We start from the raw sequence: 20,677 nt of genomic DNA, 5'->3' as shown, positions 1-20,677 counted from the left end.
CTCCATCAGCATGAAAAATGCACAGCAACAGTTTTGAACTTCTGCATTTTATTAAACTTCATCAAACAACTTTATTGTACAGCAGAAAAGATGAAGGACTACGTAAGCAGGAGATGATCCAGTGTGTGTTGATGAAATCAGCATTCTTTCACTACACACTAAACTACTGTTTCTATTCAGCACTGCCAAGTAATGACTGCTAGTTTGAAGAAGAGCAGGATGAAGGTGGAGCAGATCTGATCAGGGTCAGTCCGTGCATTCAGACTTCTTCATCTTTTTACTGGTAGCTTTTGAGGCAGCAGACACTTCACATGTTATGTCTTTATCTTTATCCCACTCTGATCTCTCAATGCTCAAATAGCTGCTCAGTCGGAATTTCTTATTGGGCTGCTGCTCTGCAGAGCCAGTGGTCACTCCACTGCTGACCGGGTTTCCGCCCACCAGCCAACGAACATCAGCAAAACCAGTGGACAGGTCACTGACCACACACACTAGAGTGGCTTTGTTAGACTTCAGCTCTTCACTGGACGGAGGGAAGATGGTCAGAACAGGAGGAGGAACAGCAGAGTCTGATCACAGAAAAAGGAAGGAATAAATTATTTCATATAAATGTAAAATAAGAAAATCAGAAGAGTTTTTTAGGTTTTAATTAGCTTTCATTTCAAGTCAAAAATATGGAGAAAATGAACTTGAATAATTTTAACTTTTTCTTGGTTTAATTTACTGGATATTTCAAAGTGACAAATGAGAGAAAGAGTAATTAAATAATCATTTAACAAAAATTAGACCAACATTTAATCCAATTTAACAGATTATATTTTATCACTGTAACCCGAAACCTTCTATCTCCATTGTTTGCACTTTATGACATTATTTGAAACTGGCAGTTGTTCATTTGACAAAAGTTCATGATGATCAGACAAATACAACAAAAAAGGTCCAGAATTACATGAAATAAAATAGTTTTATATTTGCTTCCATTTAAGGTTTTTCCATCTCATGAAAAGTTGCCATATTGGAGATATTAGGTTTCTGTAGAACAGCAGTAATTTGCTCAACAGAGAAGATCAGGACCTAATAAAGTTCAGGTCATTTGCTGACCGACGCTGCAGTTTCACTATTCCATGTTGATCAATACTTCAGTTGTTTTCTAAACTGATATTTTTGTAATTGTTTAAGGAAAGATACTTTTATTAATATGTGTTATTATTTCACTGAAGTTCACTGAGTATGACTGTAGACTACTGTACTCTCCTCTTTGTATTAAATTAAACAGATCAAATAGATTTCAGTTATCAATAATTCTGTACTAATTCATTTAAAACACATTTTATAAAAAGGTATACTTTTAATTCACCCAGAATCAATATAATCATTTCAATAAAGCATTTGAATAACACAGCATATTTGAAGTTTTCCACAACAATATTTTTTACAGAAAACTCTGCAGACTATAAATCACACAGTATAAATTCATAAAAGAACATTTGAGGATAGTTGAATAGTTTAATATTCACATTACAAGCCAAGCTTTTTACAATTAGTCAAACTAAATCCATATTTTAGGTAATACTTGAATATTTAATAAAATATTAGTGAAGCAGTGTAATGTAGATGAAGAGAAGTGTTTCTTACCAGTGACGATCAGCTTTGTTCCTTGGCCGAATACCACAGTGCTTCACTTCATATCCTCACCCGTACAAAAACCTCCTCAGTTTCAGAAGTGAAAGTAGCGGAACTGAAACGTCCTCTAGACTTCAGCTCTCTCTTCTACTGTCTATGATCAGCACCGAGTCCTTCCACATCCCATTTCCCTCTCTGTGAACTCCACATCTCTGTTCTCCTGGGATTTCTTCACACGTCCTGCTCAAGAGAACTGCACCTATTACCCCCACCTTTCTGCTCCAGCTGAGAAATGTGCTGAATAAAATGGAGAAGTGAAGGTGAGCAGTGAGGAGGTTTTTGTCACGTTCTCAGTCACTGTGATACAGCTGAGCTAGCAGAGCTGTCCCTTGTTCCACAGTAATACACTGCAGAGTCTCCTACCTCCACATTACTGATTATTAGCTGGTAGTCGATGTTTGAAGAGGCTTTAGATGTGAAGCGTGCAGATGGAAAATCAGCTCCATATTGATCAGGAGAGCCGTGAGAATGATAAAACCTCAACACAAACTGAGGAGCTGCTTGTGGAACTTGTTTATACCAGTAGACATAATAGCCTTCATCTTTAGCGATGTTACAGTCCATGCTGACAGTTCTGCCCTGGTCTGTCAGAACTGAAGGGGTCTGTGTCAGAACTTTCTGTGAACTGACCCCTAAAACATAAAGCAACATTGGAGCTGATGATCATCAATATCATTTTAAACACAATCAGAAACAAACAAACCCATCAATGTAAAGAGAGAAGCAGGAGGAGATCTCTTACATGCCAGAGCAGGGAGGAGAGCACAGAGGGTGGCCAGCATGATGTCTGTGTGATCAGCAGAGTGATGAACAGAGTGGAGGATGAAGAGAGGAGAGAGTGGAGGAGGCTTTCATAAGGAACTGAGGGAGGGGACTGGATCCCACATCAACCAATCAGCTGTGACTTTGTTCACTGAACTGGAGATGAATCTCATCTTATCTTAAATATGGTAGAATAGCTTTAACTAGTGCTTGGTTCTGTTTGTATTGTAGCATATATATTCATATTCTGAGGATCATATACATATATGTACAGTTTTCATTACTTGAATACAGTTTATTGTTCTCTATTACTAACATAAGAGATGGTGACACTTCCTCTAAAATCAGTCGTTTTAAAAATTGGACCAATTTGTTAATGTAATTAATTTATGAATGACAGATTTCACTCAATATTATAGAAAATAATAATTACCATGATAAATCCAATGTTGAATACTTATGTCAAATGAAAATTTGCTGTTTGTTCATGCTGTCAAATTTTAGTTTTATTCTCTATATTGTTTTTTCATTTTTGGAAATTACATTCTTAGAAACCTGGCGTACAGAAACATGCTGTGTGATGTAAACCCGAGATTTACACCCATGAGCCATAACATTAAAACCACCTGCCTAATATTGCAGAAACAGTTCTGATATGTTCAGTCACTCCACAAAGCCTCTGACCCGGTCATCACACTGTGCCTCTTCTCAAAGTCACTCAGATTCTTATGCTTGTCCATTTTTCCTGCTTCCAACAGTTTAACTTCAAGAACTGGCTGTTTACTTGATGTCTAGTAAACCTCACCCCTTTACAGGAATCTTTATATGAACATAATCAGTGTTATTCTCTTCACTTTTAATGTTTTGTCTGATTAGTACAAAGTAAAAGAACTGAACATTGAGCATTTAGATCTGTTCAGAAAGCAAAACTGGGGCAATTGGCTGCACTGAAATTGTAAATAGTGAAATGCAGAGTCGAGTTTCCGGAGAATAAAGTACTACAGCCTCGTCACATGAACTTCTCCATGTTGATGATTTATATAAAATATTAATATTTGTCAGCCCCTCGATATCGCGACCTCCCCCGGGACGATTCCGAGCCGTTGCCCACAGGCCCAAATAAGGACTTCTGCTTCGTTTTCGTTCATGTGTTTGGTTCATCGTATCGGTTCATGTTCATTTGTGTTCATGTGTTTAATTCAGTTTCTCGTTTCATGTTTATTTGTGTTCATGTGTTTGTTTCATTGTATCGGTTCATGTTCATTTGTGTTCATGTGTTTGGTTCATCGTATCGGTTCATGTTCATTTGTGTTCATGTGTTTGGTTCATCGTATCGGTTCATGTTCATTTGTGTTCATGTGTTGGATTCATCGTATCGGTTCATGTTCATCTGTGTTCATGTGTTTGATTCATCGTATCGGTTCATGTTCATTTGTGTTCATGTGTTAGATTTATCGTATCGGTTCATGTTCATTTGTGTTCATGTGTTTGGTTCATCGTATCGGTTCATGTTCATTTGTGTTCATGTGTTTGATTCAGTGTCTCGTTTCATGTTCATTTGGTTCATGAGTTACACCTGGGATTGGGGGGTATTAAGAAGCCTCGACGGCGCCATTCGGTGTCGAGAATTGTATCGTTTGGGACATTGAGGTTCCCCGCACTGTTAGAGGTGTGTTGAGGTCAGCTTCGGCTCGGTGTTCTCCTTTAGGAGCAGGTCACCCTGCTATCCACGTTTTCTGCGAGGCTCGCTCGTTCACAGTCCGGATTCTCTGACTACCCACGTCCCAGCTAGGCGACCCTCGCTCACGGCAGCACGCTGCGGTTCCGGGTCTGGTCGGCCTAGCCGTTGTAGCTCAGTAGCTGGTCCCCCAACTCCCCCCTTAGTCATCATAGCGCTGCTGGAGCCAGCTCAACTCCCAGTCCCAGGTTCGTTTTTGGTTCTCCCTCTTGTTTGCCACGTTCAGGTGTTCAGTTGATCACTGTTGTGCATAGTTTGCTGCTTTTTTTTCCTCACTTGTCCCTTTTTGTTTCTTATTGTGTTAATAAATCTGCTTGCTTTGACTTCATCTCTGCGAGTGTTCGTCCCATCTTGGTCTGGCTTGACACGCCATGACAATATTGTGATGAGCTCAGTGAAGATGCAGGACTAGAAGACATGCTAGATAATGCTTTTCATTGGTTCCTTCACTCTTACAGCTCTGATCTTCCTCATGAACAGTAATTAATACAAATACCAGCAAAACTCGTTATCTAGTTCAACACCACACATATAACACTGCAGTGAATCACGTGAGAGAAAGCATGATTTATTACTATGAGGCAAACAGCTTTTCAACAACAGCAGCCTCACATGACGACTCCTGAGATATAGAAATAAATAGAGGACACACTGAGCAGAAAGCCCCACCATGTGTTTTCTTAGTTGTGTCACTGTGTTTGTGTTGGAGAACTGCATGATGTTTGATCTTTGCTTACTGTAATAATCAGACCTGGAAAAGCTACAGAAAACTATACTTAAGAGTAAGTTCTGAGTTACGCTCAATATCTTATTCAAGTAACAGTGGAAGTGAAGCCCATAATATCCAAAAGTATCTGTAGTGACTCTCCTTAATCAACTATATCAGGAAAAAGAGAGCTTTTAGATTCTAGAGAGTATTTTCTCATTCTTCTTTATATCCAGAGTTCAGTCGGTTATAATAAATAGATTAAATAACAATCAGACCTCACAAATGGCAGCCCTTTATTTCTTATTTCACTAATTTAGAGCTACTACCCGATTGAATGTGTGCTGTTTTTTGGTAGTATCTTTTTGTATTGCATCAATAACTAGTAACGTGTGTTGGTCGTGGTGAGTCGGGGGTTGTTTATGACACGGTACTCTATAATTTAATTCAATAATTTTCTGACCCCTAAAACATAAAGCAACATTGGAGCTGATGATCATCAATATAATTTTAAACACAATCAGAAACAAACAAACCCATCAATGTAAAGAGAGAAGCAGGAGGAGATCTCTTACATGCCAGAGCAGGGAGGAGAGCACAGAGGGTGGCCAGCATGATGTCTGTGTGATCAGCAGAGTGATGAACAGAGTGGAGGATGAAGAGAGGAGAGAGTGGAGGAGGCTTTCATAAGGAACTGAGGGAGGGGGCTGGATCTCTCCTCATCCCATTGTTTTTGACTGCTTTTCAAAATATATTTAATATTAATAATTGGACTGAAATGTATCTAAAGACTAATTAGTTGATGTATCATTTGTGTATTTATAAATGAGGGACTTCACTCAGATGTTCTGTTATAGAAAATGATTGTGGTGTTTTTTCATGTTTGTCATACTTGTTGCCATTTCTTACTCTGGATGGTGCTGTAGTCTTTCTTTTATCTGTTTACCTTTTTCTTCTGAAAGCTAGCTTACAGGGCTGTAAAAGGTAAGGAAAACTGTACCGTGTAATGGGCAATTAGTACTGGGTAATGGTCAATGTCAAGTAACGGTGTAAATTAAATGACATTCCATAGAATATGTATTAACATTAAATGCGTATTAATGGGTAGTTTTTCTGTGATGTAGTAAATTATGGGCTGTAGTTACTAGTCATATACAAGCACAAATGATCTTGGTTGTTCGTTTTATTTTGCACTGTAGAATTGGTTAAATGTTTTAATAAAATGAGAAATGTGGAGTAACCTAGCTGTGAAACAGCTGTTTTCAGTATTTAAGTATTAAGGTAGTAATGAAGGTCTAAATGGGATTATGTTTTGGAAATGTGAGAAACCTCAATGTGTGAGGTGTTTTTCAGCACTGCTCTGAATTTGCCAATTCATTTGCTAATGTCACATGATCATTCCTTCATAGTTATATTTCTAAGGTGTAATGTCATTTAACAAATGGGTGTTATCAAATGTGAGCACACTTAGTGGTACATGTGTTCCCATTTGATCTGGATCATTTATTATAATGAGATCATACTGTTGTAACTTGATTAAGTTTTATAAGACTAAAATGATCTTTCAAGAGGTACAAGTTTCCCTTCAATTAAAATATTCTCAGCTCTCTTTGTGTGTTTCCATCTGACTGTTTCAGATTTTCTCTCTGAAAAATGTAGTTAATTTGTGTTATGAGTGTATATGGTTTTCACACACTATTTGTGCTGAACATACATTTACACATTTGTGCACATTTGGTGTTTTAGGTCATAAATAACCAGTCATTAGAAATGAAGGGGTGACACTAATGTGTAAAATGGGGATCAGGCACATGATCATAAGATGCCCTCAGATGCGGCTGTGCGTGTCTGTACCGTGTATGAAGGTAAATCTGAGCTAGAAGCAGTTCTTGAGGAAAGTATCCTTAGAGGAATCGTATTCTGCAGTTGGAGATGGTGATTCTCTTCCCTTGAAACCAGCTGGGACCCTAACCTCCACAATCTGAATGAGAAAACATGTTGCAAAATAACTTATTTTCTAGTTTTTGCTGTTTAGTGTGTGACATTAGTTTATTTATTTATAGGGCTTTGTGTAATTTTGGGATTTTATTCTTTATTGAATAACTCAATGTTGTTTTGACCTGCAAAGTGTTTTGTGCCCCTACAAGTAAATGTGATTGTAAAACATTACAATTTGACAAAGTAGTAAATGGCACCAAATATTTAATGAGTATGTTAAAATGTAAAAACAAAAATGCTCTTTTTAAAGGATCTAAACAACAAGGAAAAGCTGTTCTATTCTTAGGAGCCATCAAATTATTTGATACATTTATTAGGACTTTTTAATGAGCTACAATGCTCTGGTCACATATAAACTGGAACACAAATCCAATTTTAATGAACAGAAGGAGGTTAAAGAACATTGGCACCAGTGGGGAAAACTTTCCCAGTAATTTAGAAGTAAAATCTTGTAGCAGTCATTACTCTCTCACTATCTACACCTCTCAATACTTTAAAATGTCTGATGTTTTCTTGCAGGTGCTGTGTTTTGGTCTGCAGTGTTTTTGTGAGCTGGTGTTTACACTGTAAATCTAAAAGATCAGATTTTTAAACACTATAGCCACAGCACCTTAAGGAATTTCATTGGGTGAACCCTACTCAACTAAACACATTAAATGGTGCCAACATGCTGTTCGGGTTTAACACCTTTAAACTAAAAAAATAAAAACATACTCCCCCTTATTACTATTATTAATAAACACAATATGATCATAATAAAAACATAGTATTCTGGTCTTCTGATCTTGGACCAGGGAGACAAAATACATCTTTAAATTTATGTTCAGGTTTCAAAATTAATGTGAAAACAGAAGTGCCCAACGACATCCTCCAGATCAATCATCTGAACACACACAATGATCAGCAGTTTTACTGAAGATCAGCTGATTTTACGAGATTGTGGTCATCTGATTTAGATTTCTTTGCCTGCTGTGTGTTTGAGGTGTGAGCTGACACACGCAGCTAGGAGTGTTCATTGTGTTAGGGTGACTGAGTGTGTAATTTTAATAAAGTATTGATTCTAAATGTATGTGGTTTTTTTACTATTGTGTTGTCTAACAATGGAGCTGATCCCCGTGTTAAGTGCTGTGTGATCTCTGTTAAGAGTCTCTAACAGGAATTTCATGTTAATCAGAAGTCTCATAATCTGAGCTCATTATAGACAAGAGTTTCACTGTTTCAGGGGAATCAGATCTGTATCATTCCAAAATCAAATGCAGAAACCAAGATGATGCTGAAGAGAGGAAGAGGAAAAAAGCTGTAGGACAAAATCAACTAATGAAAAAGTGATAAATTTACTGAAACTTTTGTCTCCTAACTTTGAAATGTGAACGCTAAACATAAGAAACTTGGTCAAGGGTTAAAGCTGAAAATGGATTTATGAAGTTAAACCCTTACACTGGGGTCTACTGTCCCAGATTAATAACAATCAAATTTTAATCCAATCTGAAATAAGATTTATCTTTTAGTTTTTATAAAACACTACAGTGAAAACTAAAGACAGAGTAGCTGAAGTTCTTTTAATAAAAAAAGGAATAATTAACCATAAAACACACTTTTTAATGACCGTAGAAAAATAATGGTGTGTTTTAGTTGTTGGCAGCGAATTCAAGCAAAACTGAAGAGAAACTCTGAACCATGAACCTCATTCAATCCAACTGAGTTCAGACTTGTAGTCTGGGATTCTGCTGAAGTTTTCTTGTTTCCACTGTTGTCTGAAAGCAGAAGTGAATGTGAGCAGTGAGGAGGTTTTTGTCATGGTCTGAATCACTGTGATACACCCTCACTAACAGAGGTGTCCCATGTTCCACAGTAATACACTGCAGAGTCTCCTACCTCCACATTACTGATGATCAAAGTGTAATCTGATTGAGATGAGTGTGTTGATGTGAATTTAGGAGAAGAGAAGCCAGATCCATAGTAAGGAGAACTGAAGCCATGATAGTTCATTAACACATACTGTGGAGCTCCTCCTGGAACCTGTTTATACCAAGCAGCAGCACGATCAGTAACAGTCCCCAGATTACAGTGCATAGTGGTCTTCTCTCCTTTAGTCAGTGTGAGAACAGGGGGCTTCTGTGTCACCACAGTCACACCACTGACACCTGCAATAAAAGCAGCATCATGTTACATTTCTTCATGCTCACATTAGATGTAGGCAAGTGCTGAGGAGCTCCAGTGCTGTGAAATCTTACATGAGAGAGCAGTGAAGAGAGTGCAGAGTGCTGGCAGCATCTTGTCAGTGTGTGATGCTCTCTGTGCTGAGTGAAGAGATGAGCAGCTTGAGGAGCAGATAAAGGAGAGAGTGCAGGGACGAGCTATAAGAGAGTCAGGAAGGGGCAGAGGGAGGGGTCAGCTGACTACACACTACATGTGACCTTCTACACACTCTCATGTGTGAAAGGATATATAAATGATTGATGATCAGATATCTCCTGTATTGAGTAACTTAATGAGTGTTAAGCAGCAGTGTTGAAGTTTACATCAGGACATATTGTGTATTAATGATATTTATATTTCTTAGATAAACATATATTAAATATTTCCTTTGAAATTTTGTTCTCTCAGATTAAAATCATTTAAACCAGTAAAACGTTGAGTTAGTTTTTCTCTCATTCTGAGACGATACACAGAGAAACCTCCTCATTTACATAAAGCTAATCTTACAGAGAGCTTCCAGCAGGTGTATCCTGAGTGAGAGAGGAGGTACACACTGACTAGTGAACCGGATCATCTCTTGGGGAAATCTCCACGTCAGTGCACCTCTCTCTGATCCTTCACTGCCCCTCTACAGCCGGGTTTGAGTGGATTTAAAAGTAGCACATGAAAATACCAAGAAAGGAACAAATTCACCCAAATCTTACTGAAACACATCAAACTCTGGTCTTCCTGCACTGCTGAGTAAACCCTCTCCTGCTGAACAGTAGACTGCAGTTCACGCTTCTGCTGACAGATGGAGCTCTTCACAACATCACCAAATCCCGCTCCCCTCCTCTTTATTACCCCTCCATACCAGCCCTTCTTCATTCACTCCTTTTACTCCAACTAACTGCACATCCATCAGTAACTCAGATATGATTGAAATCAACTACATCCATTTTCAGTGACATTAACACTGATGATCAACATCCCAATATCTCACATCCTCCCACTGATCAAATTCATAACCTGCTCATCAATATCTAGAAGACCTTTCCCTCAGTAATCTCTTATCGGTGTGTGTTGGATCAGTTCCAGTAAATCTTCAGTAAAAGTCTCCCAGTGGTTTGATCTGAACTTTAGTCTTTTATCTGGTGTTCAGTTTAGTCTGAGTCTGAAGATCTGAATCTCTCACAGGAGAACTCCATTTGAACTCACTCTCTTTACTGCACTTGTCTGGACAGTGATCCCTGACTCTGATCTGCTGTAGACCATCCTTTCCCATTTTCAGTGGCGTTCTCAGTAACCATAGATATCACAACATCTCCCTTTAACTGAGTTTCTATAAACTCCTGATCCTTTTAGAATGCTGTAGAAACCTGTTTCCCTCTTTTAGTCCTTCTCACTCTTATTCTTTCCAGCTCAGTGTGTTTGATTCTGCTGCTTCTGTGCTGAAGTCTCTCTGATATAATGTCTAGAATAGGAGACTGTTTTCTCCATCAGCATGAAAAATGCACAGCAACAGTTTTGAACTTCTGCATTTTATTAAACTTCATCAAACAACTTTATTGTACAGCAGAAAAGATGAAGGACTACGTAAGCAGGAGATGATCCAGTGTGTGTTGATGAAATCAGCATTCTTTCACTACACACTAAACTACTGTTTCTATTCAGCACTGCCAAGTAATGACTGCTAGTTTGAAGAAGAGCAGGATGAAGGTGGAGCAGATCTGATCAGGGTCAGTCCGTGCATTCAGACTTCTTCATCTTTTTACTGGTAGCTTTTGAGGCAGCAGACACTTCACACGTTATGTCTTTATCTTTATCCCACTCTGATCTCTCAGTGCTCAAATAGCTGCTCAGTCGGAATTTCTTATTGGGCTGCTGCTCTGCAGAGCCAGTGGTCACTCCACTGCTGACCGGGTTTCCGCCCACCAGCCAACGAACATCAGCAAAACCAGTGGACAGGTCACTGACCACACACACTAGAGTGGCTTTGTTAGACTTCAGCTCTTCACTGGACGGAGGGAAGATGGTCAGAACAGGAGGTGGAACAGCAGAGTCTGATCAGAGAGAAAGGAAGGAAGAAATTATTCTGTAAAATTTTTAGAAAATCATAATGGAAAGGTTTTTATATTAATTCACATTTTAAGTCAAAAATATGGAGAAAATTGACTTTTCCAATGAACTTTTCCTTTTATGTTTTTTAAATAAAATATTTAATTTAACAAAAAATAGATATATATTTATATTTATATTATATATTTATATTATATATTTATATTTATTTTATATTTCATCACGGTCACCCAAAAACCTTGTATCTTATTTCTTTGCTATTTTGCACTTTTTGACATAGTTAGAAAGTGGCAGTTGTTGTTTTTTTTTGTCAGAAGTTAATGATGATCATACAATTACATATTCAAAAAAGTCCAGAATAGAAGTTAAATAAAATATTTTTATATTTACTTCCATAAAAAGTTTCGAGATATTAGGTTTCGCCACAACAGAGGGATTTCCAGGTCATTTGCTGACCAGTGTTGCAGTTCCACTATTCTATGTTGATCAATACTTTAGTTGTTTTCTAAACTGATATTTTTGTATTTGTTTAAGGAAAGATCATTTTATTAATATGTGTTATTATTTCACTGAAGTTCACAGAGTATGACTGTAGACTACTGTACTCTTCTCTTTGTTTTATATACATTTAAAAGCAAATTAAATAGATCAAATCGATTTCAGTTATCAATAATTCTGCACTATTTGATTTAAAACAGATATTTTATAGACGGTATCATTTTCCTTTGATAGAAACATTTCAATAAAGATTTTGAATAACGCAGCATATTTGAATAACCCACAATAATATTTTTTTTTAGAAAACTCTGCAGACTATATAACACACAGTCTATATTTATAAAAGAACATTTGAGGATAGTTGAATGGTTTAATAGTCATATTACAAGCCAAGATTTTTACAGTTAAAATAACAAATCAATTAGTCAAACTAATTTCATATTTTAGGTAATACTTGAATATATAATAAAATATAAGTGAAGCAGTGTAATGTAGATGAAGAGAAGTGTTTCTTACCAGTGACGATCAGCTTTGTTCCTTGGCCGAATACCACAGTGCTTCACTTCATATCCTCACCTGTACAAAAACCTCCTCAGTTTCAGAAGTGAAAGTAGCGGAACTGAAACGTCCTCTACACTTCAGCTTTCTCTTCTACTGTCTATGATCAGCACTGAGTCCTTCCACATCCCATTTCCCTCTCTGTGAACTCCACATCTCTGTTTTCCTGGGATTTCTTCACACGTCCTGCTCAAGAGAACTGCACCTATTACCCCCACCTTTCTGCTCCAGCTGAGAAATGTGCTGAATGAAATGGAGAAGTGAAGGTGAGCAGTGAGGAGGTTTTTGTCATGCTCTCAGTCACTGTGATACAGCTGAGCTAGTAGAGTCATCCCATGTTTCACAGTAATACACTGCAGAGTCTCCTACCTCCACATTACTGATTATTAACTGGTAGTCGATGTTTGAAGAAGCTTTAGATGTGAAGCGTGCAGATGGAAAATCATCTCCATATAGATCAGGAGAGCCATCAGAATGATAAAAGCTCAACACAAACTGAGGAGCTGCTTGTGGAACTTGTTTATACCAGTAGACATAATTGCCTTCATCTTTAGCGATGTTACAGTCCATGCTGACTGTTCTGCCCTGGTCTGTCAGAACTGAAGGGGTCTGTGTCAGAACTCTCTGTGAACTGACCCCTAAAACATAAAGCAACATTGGAGCTGATGATCATCAATATCATTTTAAACACAATCAGAAACAAACAAACCCATCAATGTAAAGAGAGAAGCAGGAGGAGATCTCTTACATGCCAGAGCAGGGAGGAGAGCACAGAGGGTGGCCAGCATGATGTCTGTGTGATCAGCAGAGTGATGAACAGAGTGGAGGATGAAGAGAGGAGAGAGTGGAGGAGGCTTTCATAAGGAACTGAGGGAGGGGCGTGGATCTCTCATCAGCCAATCAACTGTGACTTTGTTCACTGAACTGATGAACCTCGTCATATTATCATAGTTTTAGCTAGAGCCCAGATCTGTTTTAAAGAGTTATTTTAGCATAAATATTCATATTCTAAGTATCATATTCTGATATTAATAAATGTATTACAAATTGTACATTTTCTATTACTTGAATACAGTATAGTGTCTATATTTGTCTCTATTACCAATGTAAGAGATGGTGATATGTTCTCTGAAATGAGTTATGTCAATAATTGGACTGAAATAGATCTAGTATAGACTAACATTTATCCTCAATATTATTTTATACATAATCAGAAAGAAACAAATAAACTCTTTGTGTTTGTTTCTTGTCTCCACCAAGTCCAGGGATGCCCCACTGCTCCAATGTAATTTAGCTCTTGTCAGAGTTGTTCAGATCCACATGGGGAATGCAAATTAATAGAGGACATTCTGGAAAGACCACCACCATTTGTTTTTTCATGTTCATCATACTTATACGTGTTACTGTGTGCATGGCTTTCTTCACACTATTTATTCTGAACATGCATTTGATTTTCATTCAGTTTCATGTAGCTTGTGTACACCCGTGTATCAGTTTAAAAATAGCCTTTAGATGCATATGTACACAGTGTTTGTGGTGTGTATGGAGGTGAGTCTGGGCCGGGAAGCAGTTCTTCTAGAGGAAGCTATTCTAGGATGAATCTTATTCTGTAGTTGTTTATAGTGATACTTTTCCACCTCCAGATTATTCCATCTGATTGTGAGATTAGGGAGGTCACCCTGTCCATCCCCCTCCCATCACCCCCCCACACCCCCCAGAGACAACGAGCTGGGACACTATATTCACTCCAAAACCTAGAAGTAGAAACTTCTTGTAAAATCACATTTTTAGTTTCAGTTCATTAGTGTGTCTAATTCTGTCATTTCGGGTTTATGATAAAATCATACTGATACGTTTTGTGCCACTAAAAAAGTTTTAACCCATATAATACCTTTTAAACAAAAAAAAAACCTACACTCCCACTTCCTTATTATTAATGAGAACAGTGTGACAAAATTCACATCCATTCACCCATTCATTTTCTGATCTGTGTGAAAGCAGAAGTGAGTGGTAGCAGTAAGGAGGTTTTTGACATGGTGTCATTCACTGTGATACCCACTCTCCAGAGCGCCCCACATCATGTGTTTGACAGTAATACACTGCAGAGTCTCCTACCTCCACATTACTGATGATCAAAGTGTAATCTGATTGAGATGAGTGTGTTGATGTGAATTTAGGAGAAGAGAAGCCAGATCCATATTCAGGAGAACTCCAGCCATGATAATTAAATAACAAAAACTGTGGAGCTCCTCCTGGAACCTGTTTAAACCAACGAACTCCACTAGACGTAACAGTCCCCAGATTACAGTGTATAGTGGTCTTCTCTCCTTTAGTCGGTGTAAGAACAGGGGGCTTCTGTGTCACCACAGTCACACCACTGACACCTGCAATAAAAGCAGCATCATGTTACATTTCTTCATGCTCACATTAGATGTAGACAAGTGCTGAGGAGCTCCAGTGCTGTGAAATCTTACATGAAAGAGCAGTGAAGAGAGTGCAGAGTGCTGGCAGCATCTTGTCAGTGTGTGATGCTCTCTGTGCTGAGTGAAGAGATGTGCAGCTTGAGGAGCAGATAAAGGAGAGAGTGCAGGGACGAGCTATAAGAGAGTCAGGAGGGGGCGGAGGGAGGAGTCACTGAGAAACACATTCCCTCTAATGGCAATGTGCAAATGTATATTGTGTGGTAAAAAGCAATAATGAATATTTTCATGTTCATGTTCTCTTGAACAGCATGTCGTCCTCCACCTACATGCTGATACAGATAACTGCTGTAGACTAGTGAAATACAACCAACTAAGAACATGTTAAACTCCTCACAGACAGTGACTAGACTGATTATCACTCAACCACACACTCCCATGCCATCATTCCTCACAGTGCTATCATATCCTAATAATGAAGGGTTTTCAGGGGACAAGGCAGCAGAGGTACATGTCATGTCAGATTAACATTATATACAACATATGGAGGAAGTATGTGAAATTGTGTTCACCCACTAAGTGGAGCTGTGTCATAATTTAATTTGGGGAGAAGCACCACGCCCTTAACTCCTCCTCGTCCTCGTACTCTTTACATACCTTCTCATTTTAACTATGTGTCAAACAAACTTCACAGCACAGTTTATTGTTCCATTACCAAAGGGATTCAAATACAAACTATCTTCATCTTATTTGTGAGATATAGAAGTGTGTAAAAAATGTTGGTCCCACCGGTGAGTCCAGTGATTGTTAAGAGTTACTCTCCTGGTGTTTTATGAAGGATAATGAAGATTTGGCATGTTAGCAAAATATACATTCTTTTCAAATGCTTTTCTCCTGGGATTTTTCCTGAGAAATATAGATAATAATATTTAAATGATGAATTAAATAAATACAGCTACAATTATGTTATTTATATTTGTATTTTCTTATTGCTGTACATGAATGACACTCTGGAGTGGTTTAATTTTGGATATTTTTATCATCTTTGTCATTTTTCTTGACTGAAGGTTCTTTACTGATGTCTAAATGACTCTTACATTAAGCTCTTTGTACTCCTGAAAGGAGTGTTATAATTTGAGGTGAATGAGATGTAGAGTGCATTGTTGAATTTAGGATGGTCTGAACTTTACTGCATACTACACACTATCAAAGAGTTGCAGAACTTATTTTAATATCAGGAGGAGAGAGGAAACAAAAGTAACCCACTAAACCCAAATCATTCCATTAAAATCTTAGTAATGATTTACCTAATTTAACTGAAAAATATTGATTTAAAACCATTTAAACATGAAACATTTCAGTACATTCAACTCAGGTCCACTGTTTCCACTGTTGTCTGAAAGCAGAAGTGAATGTGAGCAGTGAGGAGGTTTTTGTCATGGTCTGAATCACTGTGATACGTACTCACTAGCAGAGTTGTCCCATGTCTGGCAGTAATACACTGCAGAGTCTCCTACCTCCACATTACTGATGTTCAAAGTGTAATCTGATTGAGAGGAGTGTGTTGATGTGAATTTAGAAGAAGAGAAGCCAGATCCATATGTAGGAGAACTGTCGCCATGATAGTTCACTAACACAAACTGTGGAGCTCCTCCTGGAACCTGTTTATACCATCGAGCAGCACTACCAGTAACAGTCCCCAGATTACAGTGCATAGTGGTCTTCTCTCATTTAGTCGGTGTGAGAACAGGGGGCTTCTGTGTCACCACAGTCACACCACTGACACCTGCAATAAAAGCAGCATCATGTTACATTTCTTCATGCTTACATTAGATGTAGGCAAGTGCTGAGGAGCTTCAGTGCTGTGAAATCTTACATGAGAGAGCAGTGAAGAGAGTGCAGAGTGCTGGCAGCATCTTGTCAGTGTGTGATGCTCTCTGTGCTGAGTGAAGAGATGAGCAGCTTGAGGAGCAGATAAAGGAGAGAGTGCAGGGACGAGCTATAAGAGAGTCAGGAGGGGGCAGAGGGAGGGGTTTCTCATCTAAACACCCCATATGGAAAATCTGGAAAAGTTATTTTTGTAATTGTATGGTAGATTTCATTAGTTTTATATAAATGTGTACTCTGTAAAAACAGTAAATTCACTTGCAGCACTTCAAAAAGTGACATCACAAAACTTTTTGAAGTAAACATATTCATCTTACTTATTGGCTCTTAGCACCATCTATTTACATACAAGGTTTTGTTCAATCATTTAGACTGACATTCAATGTGTTGTCATTTCCCTGGGGCTACCTTCTCTGAGGTGTTCTTGTATGGTTGTAATAATGGGTGTATAGTAGGAGACACATTTGCCCTTGTGGAAAACCGGGTTCGATTCCATTGCAAGACAGAACTCTGCAAGACTCCTAACACTTTATCCACCTACCTGTATAACATGGTTCTATTGGTAAGTCAGTCTGGATAAGAGCATTGCTGTAACTGTAATGGGATTGTCTCTCTCTTATTCAGAAAATATCCTAGTTTATGAAGATACAGCAGTTGCCAGGATGTACAGCAGCTCTGTCTTGCTGGGGTTGAGTTTGAGGTGGTGAGCCGCAATCCAAGAAGAGTTTCTCAGACGGTGGGAAAGAAAGAATGAGTTGAGTTTCGTCGGCGTAACAGTTGTATAGAATCCATGAGAGGATATTACTTTACCAAGAGATTTAGTGTAGAGTGAGAAAAGAAGAGGACCAAGCGCCAAGCCTTGTGGAACGCCAGTGGAGACACTACAAGGAGCGGACATGCCCCCTTGCCATGTTACCGGGTATGAGCGTCCCTGCAGGTACGAAGCAAACCATCGCCATGCAGAGCTGGTAATTTTAAGGCTGGCAAAGGTTAGAGGAGGATCTTGTGGTCCTCTGTGTCAACAGATGACAGTTTGGCAGCTTTAGCTGCATGAAGCTTCTCTGTAACTGCAATGAGAGCAGTTTCAGTAAAGAACTCACAACCAGAGGCGGCAAATTCAGGTCCAGAGAGTTAAAATCCTCCCCAGGATTTTACCTGGACGGCTCTCCTGCTGGCATGAGCTAAGGAGAGCTGTTAAGGCAGTTGAACCAACATATTGGGGAAAATATTTTTTCTGGACCTGAATTTGCCCATTCTCACAACCCCAGGACCTTGGAAATGGGTGGCACACACACACTCCACCTGTGGTACCCTTTCTGGGGACAAGGCAGCAGTACATTATACGCAATATACGCAACATATTGGTCAAGAAATCTTGAAATGGTGTTCAACCCCTCACAGGCTTATTATTCCATACAATACAAACAAAATGACAATCTTGAAGTAAAGAAGTGTCTATTAAATGAGTGGAGCTTCTGGTGGATCCTGAGATTGTTAATATGATGGTGTGTTAATATGTTTGGGAAGGAGTAAAAGAAGATTATGATATATAATGACACTTTGTAATGTTAATTAATGATATATTCTATTGAAAATAAACCGTCACCTTCTTTTATAATGAGATAAAAGACAGACGGTGTTAAATCCAGTTAAACCTGATGTTTAACAAATCTGCTTTTATTACAGTTACCATTATTATTTACATAAAGGAATTAGATAACATAGGAATTTCAACTGTAGTCTGACAAAGTGAGTGGGGAGACAAGTCTTTGGTGGGTGAGAGAGTTATTAGTTACAGTTACAGTAGAATTAAAAGGCAGGTTGCAGAGTGAGTTTGTATGAGGTTAGGATGTGGTGTGATTTACAGTTGTGGTGAATTATTATTGTATTAAAATATAAAAAATAAAATGGGTATTAAAATATGTATTTGATATGGTGGAGTTCAGAGAACACCTCACTCTGCATACCTTTTATGTTAATAACTGTGCTTTACAATTACACAATTACAATATATCACTGACTTCTCCCAAAAATTCTAAATCTTTAGAATTTTACTTACAATAATGTTAAGAAACAAAAAGCAAACTATAAAAAGAGGCTGGAGAAATATACTTGAATTATGTTTTTGAGTTTTTGACAGTTCATCATAAATTGAATGTATTAGAAAGATTCATATTATGAAAGTTTACATTCACTACATTAACCTCAGTACACACTCCTCATGTTTCCACTGTTGTCTGAAAGCAGAAGTGAATGTGAGCAGTGAGGAGGTTTTTGTCATGGTCTGAATCACTGTGATACGTACTCACTAACAGAGCTGTCCCATGTTTTACAGTAATACATTGCAGAGTCTCCTACCTCCACATTACTGATGATCAAAGTGTAATCTGATTGAGAGGAGTGTGTTGATGTGAATTTAGGAGAAGAGAAGCCAGATCCATATTCAGGAGAACTCCAGTCATGATAGTTCACTAACACAAACTGTGGAGCTCCTCCTGGAACCTGTTTATACCATCGAGCAGCATCATTAGTAACACTTCCCAGATTACAGTGCATAGTGGTCTTCTCTCCCTTAGTCAGTGTGAGAACAGGGGGCTTCTGTGTCACCACAGTCACACCACTGACACCTGCAATAAAAGCAGCATCATGTTACATTTCTTCATGCTCACATTAGATGTAGGCAAGTGCTGAGGAGCTCCAGTGCTGTGAAATCTTACATGAGAGAGCAGTGAAGAGAGTGCAGAGTGCTGGCAGCATCTTGTCAGTGTGTGATGCTCTCTGTGCTGAGTGAAGAGATGAGCAGCTTGAGGAGCAGATAAAGGAGAGAGTGCAGGGACGAGCTATAAGAGAGTAAGGAGGGGACAGAGGGAGGGGTCAGCTGACAACACACTACATGTAACCTTCTACACACTCTCATTTGTGAAAGGATATATAAATGATTGATCATCAGATATCTCCTGTATGGAGTAACTTAATGAGACTGATGTTAAACAGCAGTGTTGAAGTTTACATCAGGACATATTGTGTATTAATGATATTTATATTTCTTAGATAAACATATATTAAATATTTCCTTTTAAATTTTGTTCTCAGATTAAAATCATTTAAACCAGTAAAACCTTAAGTTTGTTTTTCTCTCATTCTGAGACGATACACAGAGAAACCTCCTCATTTACATGAAGCTAAAATTACAGAGAGCTTCCAGCAGGTGTATCCTGAGTGAGAGAGGAGGTACACACTGACTAGTGAACCGGATCATCTCTTGGGGAAATTTCCACGTCAGTGCACCTCTCTCTGATCCTTCACTGCCCCCTACAGCCGGGTTTGAGTGCATTTAAAAGTAGCACATGAAAATACCAAGAAAGGAGCAAATTCCCCCAAATCTTACTGAAACACATCAAACTCTGGTCTTCCTGCACTGCTGAGTAAACCCCTCTCCTGCTGAACAGTAGACTGCAGTTCACGCTTCTGCTGACAGATGGAGCTCTTCACAACATCACCAAATCCCGCTCCCCTCCTCTTTATTATCCCTCCATACCAGCCCTTCTTCATTCACTCCTTTGACTCCAACAAACTGCACATCCATCAGTAACTCAGATATGATTGAAATCAACTACATCCATTTTCAGTGACATTAACACTGATGATCAACATCCCAATATCTCACATCCTCCCACTGATCAAACTCATAACCTGCTTATCAATATCTAGAAGACATTTCCCTCAGTAATCTCTTATCTGTGTGTGTTGGATCAGTTCCAGTAAATCTTCAGTAAGGATCTTCCAGTGGTTTGATCTGAACTTCAGTCTTTTAGCTGGTGTTCAGTTTAGTCTGAGTCTGAAGATCTGAATCTCTCACAGGAGAACTCCATTTGAACTCACTCTCTTTACTGCACTTGTCTGGACAGTGATCTCTGACTCTGATCTGCTGTAGAACATCCTTTCCCATTTTCAGTGGCGTTCTCAGTAACCATAGATATCACAACATCTCCCTGTAACTGAGTTTCTATAAACTCCTGATCCTTTTAGAATGCTGTAGAAACCTGTTTCCCTCTTTTAGTCCTTCTCACTCTTATTCTTTATTGTACAGCAGAAAAGATGAAGGACTACGTAAGCAGGAGATGATCCAGTGTGTGTTGATGAAATCAGCATTCTTTCACTACACACTCA

The 20,677-nt window shown here is 38.5% G+C and overlaps 2 protein-coding genes across 3 annotated transcripts; both read right to left on the bottom strand.

The window, feature by feature from the left end:
* Positions 1-31: 31 nt before the first annotated feature.
* On the bottom strand, positions 32-9,828 carry LOC140573746 (immunoglobulin lambda-1 light chain-like). Of its 2 annotated transcripts, XM_072693278.1 has the most exons (5): positions 9,791-9,828; positions 9,122-9,244; positions 8,706-9,031; positions 1,636-1,669; positions 32-569 (listed from the first exon to the last, which is right to left on the bottom strand). In XM_072693278.1, the coding sequence occupies exons 1-5, from the start codon at positions 9,798-9,800 to the stop codon at positions 247-249; spliced, it is 816 nt and encodes a 271-aa protein (XP_072549379.1). In that variant the 5' UTR covers positions 9,801-9,828; the 3' UTR covers positions 32-246. The 2 variants fall into 2 exon arrangements, 1 of the variants encoding a protein (XP_072549379.1); XR_011980678.1 differs by lacking the exons at positions 8,706-9,031; positions 9,122-9,244; positions 9,791-9,828 and adding an exon at positions 2,426-2,496 and having other exon boundaries at positions 504-569; positions 1,636-1,920.
* Positions 9,829-10,590: 762 nt separating this feature from the next.
* Positions 10,591-20,465, bottom strand: LOC140573745 (immunoglobulin lambda-1 light chain-like). The gene is made up of 5 exons (XM_072693277.1): positions 20,390-20,465; positions 19,225-19,347; positions 18,809-19,134; positions 12,159-12,192; positions 10,591-11,128 (listed from the first exon to the last, which is right to left on the bottom strand). Exons 1-5 carry the CDS (start codon positions 20,454-20,456, stop codon positions 10,806-10,808), a joined length of 873 nt encoding a protein of 290 aa, XP_072549378.1. The 5' UTR covers positions 20,457-20,465; the 3' UTR covers positions 10,591-10,805.
* Between the last annotated feature and the right edge of the window lie 212 nt (positions 20,466-20,677).

The sequence above is a fragment of the Salminus brasiliensis genome, chromosome 12, assembly GCF_030463535.1.
Source record: "Salminus brasiliensis chromosome 12, fSalBra1.hap2, whole genome shotgun sequence".
Classification (NCBI taxonomy): domain Eukaryota; kingdom Metazoa; phylum Chordata; class Actinopteri; order Characiformes; family Bryconidae; genus Salminus; species Salminus brasiliensis.
Note: the sequence above shows the minus strand (reverse complement) of the source record. Positions and strands in the feature narration are given on the sequence as shown.

Excerpts from the sequence above, each read along its gene's own strand:
- LOC140573746 (XM_072693278.1), bottom strand. Across the intron at positions 9,032-9,121 it reads TCTCTTCACTGCTCTCTCAT|GTGTCAGTGGTGTGACTGTG; the intron begins GTAAGATTTCAC and ends CTTTTATTGCAG. Across the intron at positions 1,670-8,705 it reads ACACCTCTGTTAGTGAGGGT|GTATTCGGCCAAGGAACAAA; the intron begins GTATCACAGTGA and ends TGAAGCACTGTG.
- LOC140573745 (XM_072693277.1), bottom strand. The coding sequence starts at position 20,456 with ATGGGAAAGGATGTTCTACAGCAGATCAGAGTCAGAGATCACTGTCCA. Across the intron at positions 19,348-20,389 it reads AGACAAGTGCAGTAAAGAGA|CTCGTCCCTGCACTCTCTCC; the intron begins GTGAGTTCAAAT and ends ACTCTCTTATAG. Across the intron at positions 12,193-18,808 it reads ACAGCTCTGTTAGTGAGTAC|GTATTCGGCCAAGGAACAAA; the intron begins GTATCACAGTGA and ends TGAAGCACTGTG.